This window comes from Arachis stenosperma, chromosome 9 (assembly GCF_014773155.1).
Source record: "Arachis stenosperma cultivar V10309 chromosome 9, arast.V10309.gnm1.PFL2, whole genome shotgun sequence".
NCBI classification, from domain to species: Eukaryota; Viridiplantae; Streptophyta; class Magnoliopsida; order Fabales; family Fabaceae; genus Arachis; species Arachis stenosperma.
The window spans coordinates 114,490,995-114,507,430 of NC_080385.1; the positions used below are offsets into that span (position 1 = coordinate 114,490,995).

General features: G+C 35.8%; 1 protein-coding gene across 1 annotated transcript; it reads right to left on the reverse strand.

The window, feature by feature from the left end:
- Positions 1–9,546: 9,546 nt before the first annotated feature.
- LOC130949830 (uncharacterized) lies at positions 9,547–9,998 on the reverse strand. The gene is made up of 2 exons (XM_057878449.1): positions 9,858–9,998; positions 9,547–9,741 (listed from the first exon to the last, which is right to left on the reverse strand). Exons 1-2 carry the CDS (start codon positions 9,996–9,998, stop codon positions 9,547–9,549), a joined length of 336 nt encoding a protein of 111 aa, XP_057734432.1.
- Positions 9,999–16,436: the final 6,438 nt, after the last annotated feature.

The window sequence follows — 16,436 nt, forward strand, 5'->3', positions numbered from 1 at the left end:
TTTTTGTACGTAGGCTTGCATAGAGTTAACCATCTATGTTGTTTTTAGTGTGCATGTTTTATGGCATTAGCTTATACAGGATAAATTTTTCTTTGAATTTGTACTTTATTATTTTCTAATCAAAGAAGGAGTATGGTTGCTTATTCATCTATCTGTATAAGTGGTAATGGTAGCTTAACGCCCACTCATTCAAATTTCAATACATTCACCAAAACTATAGTGTTCCCAACCAATAAAAATTATCGTAGTGTTTTTATCCTGACAGATAAAAAGTAAAACATATGAACCATTGACATTGATACTCTATGAGAAATTACTTTTATCAGTGTTTACACTAGTTAATTTTACACTTTTTGTTGAGATATTTTTTTGGAGTTAGTGACTTATTTTTGTTTGTATGTGAATTTTTTAAGATAATCATTTAGAAGGTTCTGACAATAGAGAGTTGGATATATATGTTGGGTAAAATGAACAGCAAGAATTTGGCAGATTTATATCATTGTTAAACTCTTTTAGGAATAGCTAGTTTGTGTTGAAAATTGATTAAATTATAGTATTTTTTGGTCAATTTATTAGTTGTTTCATAACAAATATGTTGGATGTTCAATTTATTATGTACGTGAATGGTTATCTTCATTCTGACGTAGATGTTTATTTGGGTATAAGGTTGGTATTTTATTTGGTTTGCCTCTTACTACATGCACATGCTCTGAGTGTTTCTCTTGTTATATAGTTTGGGTTGGATTTAGTTTAACGTTGACTGAATTTAAGTCAGGTTTGAGTAATGAAATTTAGTTATAAGTGAGTAAGATTGAAGACTTTGTAAAAAAATATTTGAGGGCATGGGGCTATCATCACAAACATGTAATAATCTCGCTAAATCCTACTTAATTAGGTCAATTACGTAGGATATGAAGTTATCACTTATAAAACATATGCCATTATTATTCTAGATATATGATGAATGAGAACTTCAATGCGCATCTTAGAAGTTGTGGTCAACCTATAATATGATGAATGTTCCTTTTACTAGATATGCGGATGATTTTTTTTGTTCTACAGTGGTTGTTTAGTTTATTGAAGTTGGATTTAAGTATCTAACAATTAAAATATGCCAGATGTTTAATTCATTAGGTATGCGGATGATTATTTTAAGTTATGCATGCCTCCATGCGTACGCACAAGTGGTGAATTCAGCAAAATCATGCGTACGCATGACCCATGCATACACATGATCCTAGTTTCACGTCCCACACCAGTTTTGTGACGTCCCACACTAAAGCAAAATAGAAGCATAATTTGGATCATGAATTGAAGCAATGTTGCAGGCGTCCCACGTTAACCACTGAAAGTATCAATGATGGCAAGCAAACACAGACCAATTTGGGCTAGTTTTGGAAAAGCAAAGTGTGTCATTTAACCTCAACCTCCAGGTTTCAATTTTTTTATTCATTCTTCAATTCTCCAAGCTTCTAAATGGATCAAGCCTAAGAATTTAATTTCAATTTAATCTTGAATTTAATATAATTTGAGTTTCATTTGAATATTTAATTTAGATAGGTTATAAATAGAGGAAGAAGGGAACACTTTGGAGGCATCTAGGCTCTCTGACCTCTCTTCCTCCACTCTTCTCACCTCTCTTTCTCCACTCTTCTCCTCTTCTTACCTTCATTTTATAAGCCATGAGAGACTAATTTCCTTTTCATTGGGAAAAAAGAGCTCTATTGAATTTAATGGATCAATTGTGATTTACTCTTCATCTTCAATTCATCTTTTATTTGTTTATTTAAAAAGAATCTTTGTTCTTCATTCTAAGAATTTAAATATATTGAGAGATAGTTTGAATCTCATTTGAATCCTATGAAAACTTGAGAGAAGGATCATAGGAATTGAGCTAGAAGTTCTTTCTCTCAATTTGGTGAATTTGGATTTGGGATTGATATGTAACATATAATCAACCCATAACTTGATTCATAAAATTGTGTGGCTCTAAATTAGAGATCAATCTTTATCTCTTCTCATAAGCAATTAGATCAAGAAATTGGCAATTGATCCAGTTAAGAAAGATTGAACTATCAAGACATTGGAATTTAATCACTTATGATTTGTTAAGAGATCAATGATTACATTATTGAAGTTGAGATTAAAAGCTATTTAATCCAGAAAATTCAATATCTCTGTACCCCAATGATATTTCCTTATTCTTTTATTCCCTTTTTTTATTAATTGCTTTCAATTAATGCTTATTTACATTGCTTTTTTTACATTCTAGCATTTTACTTTTTTTGTAATTTATTTTTCTAGTATTTACATTCTTGCAATTTAAATTTCAAGTTATTTACATTCCTGTCATTTACTTTCTTGTCATTTTATTGCTTTCATTTATTCAAGTCATTCAAGTTCCAGTTTATAATTTTGCTCATCATCCCAATATGAATTGTCTGATTAGAATATTTAATCAATCATTGCTTACTTAATTCCTTAATCGTCGTGGGATTGATACTCACTCACTATCTGAAATTCCCACCATGGAAATACATGAGTAACTTTATATTTATTTTATGTTTATTTACTATTATTTGATTTTCCAAATTCCATAATTTATTTAAATCTGCCTGACTGAGAATTACAAGATGACCATAGCTTGCTTCATACCAACAATCTCTGTGGAATCGACCCTTACTCACGTAAGGTTTATTACTTGGACGACCCAGTACACTTGCTAGTTAGTTGAACGGAATTGTGACCACACATAGTAAAGAGCTATTATCTCGAATTAAATTTCATACAAGTACAAAGAGTACGAATCACAATTTCGTCCACCAGGAAGTCAAGTTATGACCTGTCAAAGTTAGTCAAAAATCAATTTTTTACTAAAAGATCGAATTCAAAACCAATATTTCACAACCCAAAACAGCACCAAATCTCAATTCAACACCAACCATACCACAATCACCTCAACATATAAATTTATCAATACCACTCAACAAATTTCAACTACAATTGTCATCAAACTCAATATTTATTTTCTATATCCACTAAACATGAACAATTCACATAATTCAACTTATCCTACGGTCAACTAGAATAAGTTTTCACCTAACATTATACATTAACTACAAGAAATCAAAATCATACCTTGGTCGATTCCCTCTTAAGCCAAAGGACATCACAAAATCCTCTCTTCCATAAGCTCCAAGTCTCCAATTATCAATTCAACAAGCTCAACCACCAGAATTTCGTTCCAAATCACCAATTGGACTCCAATTCAACATGAAACTCAATCTAATTCATACAATATCACTATAATTAACATATGATTTACTAATCCAATAAATTCACCAAGGTTTAATAGTTTCTTCTATACCCACCGATATTTTAGACTAAATCTAAATATTTTCCAAAGCTAATTCAATCCTAAACATCAAAATTACATAATATCTCAATACCAAAATTCCAAAAATTTTTAAATTGAAGAGAAAAAGATTGGGTGAGAAATTTTCAATTCCTTACCACTTTGTTCAAATGATTTTGAAGAGTTCGATGCGGTGGTCACATGACCACAAACGGTGCAGCGATCAGAGTTCCGAATTGAGAGATATGTGAAATTGAAGTTGAAATAAGGGTTAGGGTTTTCTTTGCTCCCCTCTCCCTAAGTTTCAGCATGATTCCCTTTTGATTAAGGGAAATAGATGAATTCATATATTTATATGTTGGGCCTTGAGCCCAATACTGGCCCAGTTCAATCGGTTCGATCCGTTGGTCTAATTTTGGATCAAAAATTTTAAAATTAGTGTTTAAATTCATATTTTAAATATTTCTACTTCTCTAATCTATAAAATTTAAGTTTTTATTTTTTTGAATAATAATTAATTTATTAGTTAATTATTTATTAATCACTCGGAGTTTACAGTGGATCTTGAAGAAAAGAAGAAACAAAGAAGAAAAAAATTGGGAGAATGCTTTGAAGTTGAAAGAAAATCAATAGATGAGAACGTTGAAGGGCTCAGAGATATTTGATTCTTGGAAGAACAATACTTATGCTTTCTTATTTAATTCATGAAAAAAAATTTTCAAAGTAAATTATTTATAATCAGACCCCAATCCGTTGGTGATTTAATTTCTCTAAACCCAATTAAATGCCAATCTCTTGGTCAACTAATCAAGAGAAGAGGTAAAGAACAGTTTCGATTTTTAAGCCACACAATCTTCAAGAACTATCGCTAGTCGAATTATATGTCACTTATTCAAATTAACTCTAGATAATTGAAGATTGTGATATGAGTTTTAAGCTAATTCCGAAATTAATTTTTCAAATATAAAATCAGAATCCAAGACAGAGTTAGAATATTTTTCGATAGTTCTAACCATTAATGATGAAGAACAAAACCCAATCTTGAAAAAGTAAAGAAGCATGAATTAAAATAAAGAAAACACTTACATGATTAATTCTAAAACCAAGTAGAGCTCATAACCTTCAACGGAAGAGGTTTAATGACTCATGATAAAGAAAAAACTAATCCTAATGATGAGAGAGGTGTGTGATCTGCGGATTGGGTTCTGAAGATCCTCCTCCAGATGCTTCTCTCTTGTGAACCTTGTTCACTTATATATATCATACTTTCTGTCTAAAATTCAAATTTAAATACTAACTCTAATATTATCTTTAGGAAGGATAGGATCGCTAACTACCTACTTTAAATTCAAATCAAAACAATAATTCAAATCTAAGCTAAAAACAAATCTTAACAACCGAATCTTTATCTTTCTAGAAAGAAGTAATGCTAATTAATCTTCTTGATTCTTGAATCTTTGGATGAGATTAAGGCTTCTTATGATTTGTATAATTAATATTGGGCCTTAATAATATTGAATCCTAGGAGTTGAGATTTAGGAATGCCAGGCGTGTGTCTTCAAATGTGGGTGTCGGCTCAAATAATCCTCCTGGGTTTCATGGCTACTGGGCTTGGGGTTAGAGCTGCTGGACGTGTGTCCCAAAGTTGGAGGGGACACTGGGCTTTGTGAAGTTGCCCGCCGGGTGTGTGTCGAATTGAAGAGGAGATGCCGGACGTCTATGCTTAAAGGTTGGGTGTTCGGTTTGATGCCTTTTGGATCCGGTTGGACCATCCTTAAACCACATTTGTGTTTTCTTGCTAAAAAGGGATTAATTCTTGATTATTTTGAGACAAAACTCCTGAAAACAAAAAAATATTAATAAAACTCCAAAAATTTTATTAGTTATCAAATTCCACAAAAAAAAAACATAAGAAATTTAATTAAAATTTAGGAAAACAAAAGAAAAAAAACCTAAAAAATTACTTTAGATGACGTGTCATCAGTCATTAATGATAAACGTGTATAAGAAAAAGAATACTTTTAAATATGTATTCTACAAAATATTAAGGAGGAAGTATTATTTTGGTCCCTTATGTTGAGGGTCAAAATCAAATTTGTCCCCAACGATATTTTTTATTTAGGGTAAACTATTATTTTGGTCCCCTACGTTTGGAGTGAATTCTGTTTTAGTCCCTAACGTTTAAACTGTTCTATTTAAATCCAAAAATTTTTTAATTTGCATCAATTAAGTCCTTCCGTTAAGTGGGTGTCAAATTATTAACGGCGTGTCCGACGTGGCAAGGGAGAGGTGACAGTGGTTAATAGACATGTAAGCCTTCCCGCCTTTGGACATAACGCATGCTGCTTACCTTGACTCTTCTTCTTCTTCTTCTTCTTGTGAAGCACGAAACGCAAACAAAAAGCCACAAACCCTATCACTCGTCACTGAAGGCTTGTGATTTACAGCCAGAGAAGTGACATTGTCGTTCAGTAATGTTAAAGGTCCACAGCAGTAGTGAGTTTGAAACCCTTGCTTTCCAGAAGAAGATCGTATCAGGTATTCCGTTATCAAATCTTCTGAACCCATTTGGTTTTCATCTTAATGCATGTTGATATGTAATCATGTATATTGATGTGTGATTGTTTTATTTTATAGTTTCATATTCGTTTTGAAAGTTTTTATTTTGCCCTAGTGATTTTATTTATGCATTTCTATTATTTTTTATCAATGTGAGAATTTTATGAAGTGTATTGTGTTTGTGTAACAGATTGTTCGAAAAATGAGTTATTTTAGTGTCAAGATACACCATGGGGAGAAGTTTGAGTTTGATGGTGAACCTTTACACTATGTGGGGGGTGAGACTTCGATAGTGGACTACTGTGATGAAGATAGGTGGAGTAGGTTCGAGGCTATGGAGATAGTGCTCGAACAGGGATATGTGGTAGAGAACATTGCTGCAATGTGGTATAAGTCTCTGAAAGATGAAACAGATGTAGGGTTGAGGATGCTTCACACTGACAAGGATGCCATGGACATGGCTAGAATTGAAATGAGGGACAACATGGTGGAGCTTTTTGTTGTTCACAAAGATGCTGCTACTACTAGGAAAGGCTGCACTATTGAGGAAGTTGAAGACATAGATGGTGGTGAGGCTGCTGCACCCACTGCAGACACTATTGGACCTGGTCCAATTGTGTTGCACAAGGCCCAATCATTTGCTCAGGCCAAGGTGGGTAAGAAGCCCAAGGTGGTGACAAAAGCCTAGAATGATGTGCTGGAGGATGGTGATGAAGAGAGGTCAGAGAAGTCAGATTTTTTAGGTGATGATGAATCTGAGGATGATGACTACCGGTCAGGAAATGATGATGAGGGGGACAGTGATGAACAATGGAGTGAAAATAGCTCTGGAGATAATGATCTAGAAGTTGCATTTGATGACAGCGATGATGATCAGAATGGTCATGGGAGTTTGTATGATGTTGAAGTCACAACTACAAAAGATTCCCAAAGGCTGAAACAGAGTATTCCAACTGAGAGAGAACAAGGAGAGCACAGTGGCAGTGTTAATAAGGGTAAGGAACAAGTGGTAGCTGCTGGATTAAGGGATGAGGATGATGGGTATGAGAGTGAGGGGTTGTGGGATGTCCCTGTAAGTGATGATGAAGGAGATCCCTTGTTGAGGAGGTACCCGTTGTATAAGAGTTTAAAGAATATGAAGGAGTATAAATGGGAGGTTGGGACAATGTACGTAGATAGAAATGCTTTTAAAGAATGTGTAACGAGCTATGCTGTGCACAGTGGCAAAGGAATATGGTTCTCAAAGTGCGATAGCCATAGGTGCAAAGCTGTTTGCAAAGAAGGTTGCAAGTGGTTTGCTTACTGCCATAAGTTGAAGAGAGAGGATACATGGCAACTGACCAGCTGTTACAAAAAACACACACGCTCTAAGGCAACCAAGATTGGTATAATGAGTTCTCAGTGGCTAAGTAAGGCTTTTATGAAGAAGATCTGTGAAAACCTGAAAATCAAGTTGAGAAGTTTGATAAAGAAGGCTCATAGCAAGTGGAATGTGGATCTCATAATGACCAAAGCTGCCAGAGTGAAGCAGCAAGCCCTGGATGAAATTAATGGTACTTATGGAGAGCAATATAGGAGGATTCATGACTATGCTGCAGAGTTACTGAGGTCTAATCCGGGTTCCACTGTTCAAATACAAGTGGAGAGACCTCCTGAATTTCAGCTAGAGACACCAACTCCTGGTACGGACATGAGACCACGATTTCAGAGGATCTATTATCTGCTTGGATGCTTGTAAACGGAGTTTCATGGTCTGCAGACTCATTATCGGCCTTGATGGATGCTTCATCAAGACTCCATATGGGGGTCAACTTCTAACAGCCATTGGATGGGACCCCAATGATTAGATTTTGCCAATTGCCTATGCTGTTGTTAAAGCAGAGACGAAAGACTCGTGGAGATGGTTTTTGTTGAATTTGTGTGATTATTTGGGAGTTGATAAGATCAGATGGTGTACACTCATGAGCGTTTGGGGAGCAAGTCCAGGTTTAATTATTTTCCTAGAGTTGATACACTTGTAAACAACATGTGTGAGTGTTTTAACTCTATTATTGTAGAGGCTAGAGAGAAACCCATTGTGTCTATGCTAGAAGATATTATGGTTTATCTAATGAATAGGTGGAGTGATAACAGACAAAGTATAGTTACATATGCCAGAGAAATTTTACCAAAAATAAACAAGAAAATTGAAAGAGAGTTTGATAAGGGTGGGGAGTGGTTGGCCATATATGCTGGTAGGGACAAGTATGAAGTGTCTAGCAGTCAGGGTAATAGAGCCAAGTTTGTTGTGGACTTAAACTTACATGAGTGCTCTGTAGAAAGTTTCAACTAAAAGGTTACCCTTGTGAGCATGCCATGAGTTGCATTAGGAAAATGTGTCTAGATGTTAAGAACTATGTGAACAAGTGTTATAGGAAATAGACCTACGTGGACTGCTATTAACATGTAATCTACCCACTGAATGAACCAAATCTCTGGTCCCGGACTGAGAATGATGATGTGCTGCCACAACCAGTGTTTAGGAAACCAATAGGGTGCCCAAAACTGAGCAGGAACAAGACTGGTGATGAGCCACGCAACAATGGACCACTGTCTAAGTTATCCAGGACTGGACAACAACAAAAATATTCATATTGTTTTGCACTTAGTCACAACAAAAGAACCTGCACTAAAAAATGTAAGATGGAGGCCTCAGCAAAAATGGTAAAGTTGTTGTTGTCAATTTGATTACAATTCCTTATATGTGAATATTGATACTGTCTAATTAACCTAATTTGTTGTTACTGTTTATAGCAGAATGCAACTTCACAAGCCAAGAAAGGTGCTGTCACAACTAGGACTCCAAAACCTAGCAAGATCCCAGCCAAGACAACAACACAACCAGCAACAAAACTTCAGCAAAAGAGGAAGAGCAATACACAAGTTGGAGGGAGCCAGGAGTCACAAACATCCTCCAAGAGAGCTAGATGCAGCAGCAGCGCCAGTCAACCACAGCCATCAACAGCAACAATCACTAGCCCATCAAGGAGGACCCTGAGGTTCATGGCAAAAACACCACCTAGGACATGGAAGGCATTGGGATGAAGAACATAGTAGATTTTAGTGCTTACCATATATTTTGTAATGAATTTGTCAATGACCAAGGGCTAATGTCCCTGTGATACTTTAGACACCGTACTTTAAGACTACTAGTTTCATGTTGATCTCTTTTGTGTTGTTACCTTTTCATGGTTATATTTAAGGCTTGTTTGGATATTGTTATGGTTAAGAGAAGCTACTTTAACACTTCTCCATTATCTAATGATTTACATGAATTTTCAGCAGCAAAGTTATGTGAATTGGCAAATTAAGCCTTGTATTTTTTAGTAGATCAAACTAAAATAAATTTGTACAGAGCCAAATAATGTATGTCAAAATACAGGAACTCATTGCTATTCATTTCACTCAAAAACCTTACAATGTTTACAGCAAATGCCTTTACACATACAGCCTCCAAAAAATTTCAACTAACACATCACTGTTATCACCCTAACTATATGTCAATTTTTTCAATCCCTAAACAATTGACATTCCCTATAAACTAGGGACAACAACAGAAAAGCAAACAAAACAAAATGCTAACCCCCTAAACCTCAATTAAGTCGATCATATAGCAGCAGCCCAGCCATTGTCCATCCAAGAATTCCAACAGCAAGTGCCAATGCAAATTTCCTTTCAGCTTTCTGCAGTTCTTGTTTCAACGAGCTCGCTTTGTTCTTCAGTCTTTGAATTTGTGGATCTTGTCCTTCAGGCTCTGCCCAAGCAAAATAATCGCATCCATCTCCTATCTATTCTCAACCAAACCAACACGAATACACCAAACACTTCAGATCCTCCAAACACTAACACCCAATGTTATTTTCAAACAAGAGACAGAAAAGAGGAGACTCACCTAATAGTTGACGCAGCCCCATAATCTTCTTCCTGGATTCTCCGCTGTAGATGATGTCTGCAATACCGGTCTCTCTCCACAGAAGCACGTCCTCCTTCTCCCACGATTCTTGGTGCTGCTACGCGAACCTTGGGAAGACGACTGACTAGCCATTCTCAGTAGACGAAGAACATCAACTTTGGGGATTAGGGTTTACTTATTGGACTGGATTTCATTTTTTTTCGTACTTCCAATTCCAACTGTTAACTATAGCCAAACTACCAAGTTTGCCACATCGGACACGCCGTCAATAATTTGACACCCACTTAACGGAAGGACCTGATTGATGCAAATCAAAACTTTTTTGGATTTAAATAGAATAGTTTAAACGTTGGGGACTAAAACAGAATTCAACCCAAACATAGGGGACTAAAATAATAGTTTACCCTTTTATTTAAAATCGTCCCCAACATTTTATTTGGTATCAAAATTATCCTTCTGGACAATTATACCATATCATCTTCTCTATCACAACCCTTTATTCTCATTCACACTGCCAGAAGAGAGAGAGAGAAGTTGAGACTCAGAGAGATAGAGAGAAGCAGAGACTCAGAAAGAAGGAAGCCTCGCCGCGCCTAGCCGTCGCCATCGCGATTCACCCTCACCTTCGCCCTCACAGCGCCACGACTCCCCCTTGCCAGCGCTGTGACTCTCCCTCGTAGCGTCGCGCCTCGCTTTCGTAGCGCCGCGCTTGACCCTCGCCCTCCTTGTGTTCCTCATCGTCATCGGGGAGATGATGGTGGTGGTGATGGTGGTCATGTTCCTCGCGTTTTCTAGCATCACTGTCGCGTCTCTCTTCCTTACCTCTCTGCCTTCCGCGATCTAAATTCACTGCCACCACCACGCAGCTCAACCGTTGCTGCCATCACATGCAAGTTAAGATTCAAGTTCCTAATTTTTTTCGTTCATTACAATCCCTAATTTCTTAATTTTTGTTCTTGATTGTTGTTCTTGTTATTGTTCATATATATAAGCATAAACAATTATAAATGAGGAAGCAAGAGTTTGGTTTGTAGCGTGAGATATTAAGACAGTGAAGGGAGTGCGGTTGGTTGTTTTTGAATCTCCATGGAAGACAAAACAGCAAGAACAATTGAACACATGGAAGTTATTTTGTTTTTTCCATTTTTTAAGGTTGCTATGTTTCATGTGTTTGAATAGGGGCGGTTGGAAGAAAACCAGGGGAGCCATTGACTATTGAAGAGGTTATTGTGGCGCCTCCAATGGCTCGGGAAGCAAGGATTAAAGTTATATGCTCTTCTCTTTGTTACAGCGATGTCACTTCTGGAAAGATCAAGGTTCATATATATTAATTATATGTTCTTGGTAATTGGATTTATAAATTTTTGGTTTTTATAATTAGAGATGAATTTGAGAATTTTTTATTCTGATTACTTGGATTTAAGTTCTGAGTTTTGTTAATTGAAGAAGAAGAAGATGTTAATTAAAGAAGAAGAAGAAGATGAAAGTTTTGTCAATTGAAGAAGAAGATAATGACGAAGAAGGAGAGTGAAACGTTGGAGAAATGAAGGTATTTTTGTCATTTAAAAAATATTTTATTCAAAAAAGACGATTATAATATTAAATAAAACGTTGATGACGATTTTAAATCCAAAATAAACTTAGAGACGATTTTGATTTTAACCCTAAACTTTAGGACCAAAATATTATTTATCCCTAATATTAATATCTATTATTATTGAATGAACGTGAATATTAATAATATTATTATTTTTATGATTTTTTTATTTGATATCATTGTTTAGTATTTATATAAATGATAAATAATATAATTATTTTATATAAGTTAAATATGTTTATGATATTCTTTCTAAACATATTTTAAACATAAATAAAAAAATAAATATTTTTGGTTCATCACACGCGAAAAAGGTTGATTAAGTTGATATTCGATAAAACATAAATACGAATAACACAATCTTCTTATGCAATTATTGGAATTAAGGCTGTTCAAGTGCATACTGGTAAAGGACAAGCATTGATGGCGAATCTTGCACAGTGGCATACTGAAGGATTAAACTTGTCACACTGACAAATTTTGCAAGATTCAGGACAAGAGTATTCAAACTCATCTTTACACATGCACATATAGTTTGGACCACGAGTAAAATCATCTGGGGGTGACGACGGTGGTAAATCATCGCAAACGCATTCATCACAACAATCTTTCTGCTTTGATGAACTAAAACTGGGAAGGTAACTTGCATGATTATTATTGCTTAAAAGTTTTGGGATGATGAGGCTTGGGTTGATGCCACGACGACTAGCTTCAACATTGTTATTAAGATTATTATTGGCAGATGATCCCATCAAGGAAAGGAAAGCAGATATCTTCATTATCATCATCATTTTGTTCCACTCCAATATTTTTCTAATCATTATTCTTCCACTCTTGTTTTTATTAATATTTCTATTAACCTTTGTTTTTGTGACGAGGAAAGAAGCTAATGAATAACTCTATTTATAATCATGTTTGGTTGGGTTTAATTATAATCAAGAGTCAGTTGTCATGAAACATCTAAACCTTTGAAAACTAGCAATCGATCATGTTATTATTGTTATTATTATGGTTGTTATTATTGTCGTTGTTGTCATTTCAAAGAGTTAAAGAGATATCATATTTGAATTGGCTTTTGACGATTTGGATTAACATATATTTCAAAAGTCATTTATCTACATGATTTTTTGAATATACCTTTTTAAATGAATAAAATACTAAAATTAACCGTAAAAGATTCAAACATTGACAAATCTGACTATAGAAGATTTAAAATTAAGTTGTACATACAAAAGATGTGAAAAAAATTATGACAAAAATAATGCAAAAACTTATATTTATTATGATTTCAAAGTACAATAATTAGATTTTTCTTTTAAATATTTATCCCCACATTTAGTATAGGATTTATGATGATACTTCATTAAGATATAATGAAACCAATAAACTACTTGAATAGAAATTATCAAAATAAAATTCTCTTATATTTAAAACTTGAAAATTAATAAAATTTGTGAAGTATAAAACAATTGGGGAGAATGAATGATCTAGATTTTGGACATATATTTATAAAAGCAACTACTACACGTACATGATTCATAAGTACAAAGCATCATGTTCCAAAATGCTATGTTTGAATCATTGTATGAGGAAGTATTGAAAATTAATATTAATTGTTTATAATGTGTACAATGGATTAAAAAATTATAATATAATTAAAAATTAGATTATTAATTAATTATGTAATTTCAAATTTTAAAATTTGAAAAATTAGGATTAATATTTAAATTCATTCACACTACGTACGGTGTAAGACTCAGAACCTTTGAAAAGTCTTTTTATTATCAAGTCTCAAATCATATAGTTATTTATAGCCTTAATTTCAGAAATTATTTTATTAAAGATAATTAAGGCAAGTTTTGATTTATTAAACTTGAGATAAGTTATGATTATTATCTAATTTTACAATTACTGGATTATTTTCTATATTCAAATTACAAGGTTGATAGTTATGAAATAATAAGGATTTTATAAGATTTGGATTAGATAAGTAATATTTTAAATATTATTACTGCTATTTTGGAAAAATGGATAAATTAAGTATACCATTTCTAATTTTTAGATTTGGGCATTTTATTGAAAATAATTTGTGAAATTGATGAGCAAATAGTATTTTCTATGTACAAATAGTGTTGGATTTAATTTGAGTTTCAATTACTATATTATTCCCAATTTTATGTGAAATTACCATAATGCCCTTAACCCTAATTTTCAAAAATGAAACCCTAACCTTGGAAACCCTAACCCGACCCGGTTTCCCCCAACTGCTGCCGCCCCTCTCTTCTAACAGCAGCAGCAACACTTCTCCTTCCTCAAACCAACACACTCAACAGCAGCAGATCTTCCCCTTTCCCCAACAGCTTGCAACACTCATGGCTTCCCATTGCCATGAAAGAAACCGAAATTAGAAGCAGAGGAGGGAGAGGGAGTTTGTGTCGCGTCAGGAGAAGGAGACAAGGGGAGGGAGGAGAACTGCGCCGACGCATCGGGCTTCACCACTGCCGTCGCGTTGCTGTCTTCCATGCGAGCTGCCATCACGTCGCATCGCCAGATCACCACGCGTGGGGAGCCGTGTCGCCGCGCCGCCAATCGTCCTCACCGCACCTCACAACGAGCTGCGTTCCCCAGCCACCCGTTGCATCCTCCCTGTGCCGTTCTTCACGCCATCGCGTTCCTTCGTCGCCGCCGCCGTTGACAGAAGAGAGAGTTTGATCTGAGAGCGCAGTGAGGGAAGCGCGTCGCCGGAGGAGAGCCTGGCACCGCCGCCGCCACTGTTCGCCGCGCCGTCATCTCTAGCCTGCGTCGTCACTAGTCGCGCGAGGGGGAGACGCGCGTGAGGGAGATCCGTCACGTTTCTGCCGTCGCTGGTTCACACGCCGCCGCTGTGCTCCTTGCCGCAGCGCCGCTGCTAGAAGAGGAGAGCTCGCCAGTTCTGTCTCTCACTACCGCCTCCGTCGGAACTGCCGCCACGGTCGCCGGAGCTTTTGGCCGAGCCTCAACCGCCGGGAACGCCGCTGCCGCCACCGAGCTCCACTGCCGGTAAGGCTTTTAAGTTGAGTTTCCCTTCTGTTGAGTTTCCTGGAACTTCATCGTCGCTGCGTGTGGTTCAGATCGTCGTTGCTGCTTGGGGCTGACGGCCGGGTTGCTGTCGGACCGGTTCGGAGACCGGTGCTGGGTCGATTCAGTCGTTCCTTCCTTCGGTTCGGTAAGCATTTTCGGTTTGAAAGTCTTTTGGGTTATTATTCTGTTATCATACACTGAGGCTTGTGGCGTTAATTGCTATGCAATTGAGTTTCGGTTGTTGTATGTTGCGATTAGAGTTGTTGAGACTGTTGCGAAAGTGGCTTGGAACCGAGGTTTTGGCTGCCGGGATTTTGATTTTTGATCTCGGGTCGAGGCGGAAAGGATTCTGTGACGCGTTTGGGATATGATTTTGCGTTTTGAGGTAGGGGCGCTTTCCAAAAACTATGTTTTATGTATTGGAATTATTACATATGGATACTAATGTGAGATATTGTGTATTTAGTGATTGTATTTGCCTTATGTATTATTTGATTGACTCGAATGATTATGGATGTTGGTTTGGCTGAATTGTTGTGCGGCTTGTGAAATGTAATGTTTGAAGTTGATTCTTTAAAGATTTGAATCTGAGTTTAATCCGTTGAGGATTGATTTGATTTGAGTTAATTATTTTGATGATTTGAAAAGTCGAATGCACTTTTGAATTCAGCCTGGTTTACTTTAATTGACTTGGTTTGGACAAATGATTTATTACTGAGCTATTTCTTTAAGGCTTTGGGAATGAGTTAAAACAGTTGATATTGAGTTGATTTTGAAATGATTTCCTTGAGATACGCCACTGAGGCGATTGTTGGATTTAGCTTGCTTTAAATTGATTTCTGGTTTTGAGCTGTTGAAAAGGAATGAGAAACGGTTTAGTTGGGACCCGAACCGGGTGGCAAAAGTCCAAGTTTTAGGGGAGGTGCTGCCGAAATTTCTGCAAAATCCTAGTCTTGTTTGAAAAGTTATTTAAAAAGGGTTAGATTTGAGAATTTGTATTATTTGATTTATTAAGAGGATATTTATGTTTTCAAGCTTAATTTATTTAATGAACCTTATATGTTGAGTTCGGCTTATTTAGAACTGAACTATTTTTACCGTTTGAATCACTGAAGGAAAGAATGATGCTCTAATATTGATTTTAATATAAAAAGGGGTTTTTAGTGATTTCAAAGGAATCTAGACTTTTGATTGATTAATCAAGTTTGAGGCATTTTGGAAGAGTTAGAAAAATGGGTTCCAAAAAGAAACCTGAAAGTGGTTTGATTCAAATGAACCGGTTCCGTTTCAAATGAGTTGATTTTCGGACCGGGTTGGAACTTGTGATTTTGTATGGCCGGTTTTATAGTAAATTCAGTTTTATTTACTTGAACCGAGAAATCTATGATTTTAAGAGTTTCAATGAATTTTAAGGAATTGATATAGGTTGACCTTCCCTAAAGACTTGGGACTCTGCCGAGAAACTTTTGTTATAAAATCCCATTGTTGGATGGGTGATTTTGAATGCTTTGAAATAAATTCTTAACTTGCCATGGTTTGGAAGTTTGGAAAGAGAATGCCGAGAGTGGCTCTGTTTTAAAAAGGAAACTCACTTTGAGTAAATTTGGCTTATGAGCCTGAGATGATTTGAGAAATGAGATTTCTAAAAGCCAAGGCTAAAAAGAGTCGAAACTTGATTTCAAAGAAAAATGAATTGAGAAAATGATTTATGGCTTAAATGCCGATTTCATGAATTTGATGATTTTAAATGTGGAAGTGCTGTTTTGTTGAGAGCCGGATTGGCTGTGTATGTTTATACATATTGATTGGTTCTGGATTGAACCGTGAGCCGGAATGGCTGTGTATGATATGAATATTGGCTGGTTCTGGAATGAACCGTGAGCCGGATGGCTGAGATGGATGGTGATCCATGG

Coding starts and splice junctions, on each gene's coding strand:
- LOC130949830 (XM_057878449.1), bottom strand. CDS start 9,998: ATGGCTAGTCAGTCGTCTTCCCAAGGTTCGCGTAGCAGCACCAAGAAT. Junction 9,742..9,857: donor GAAGAAGATTATGGGGCTGC/GTCAACTATTAG, acceptor GGTTGAGAATAG/ATAGGAGATGGATGCGATTA.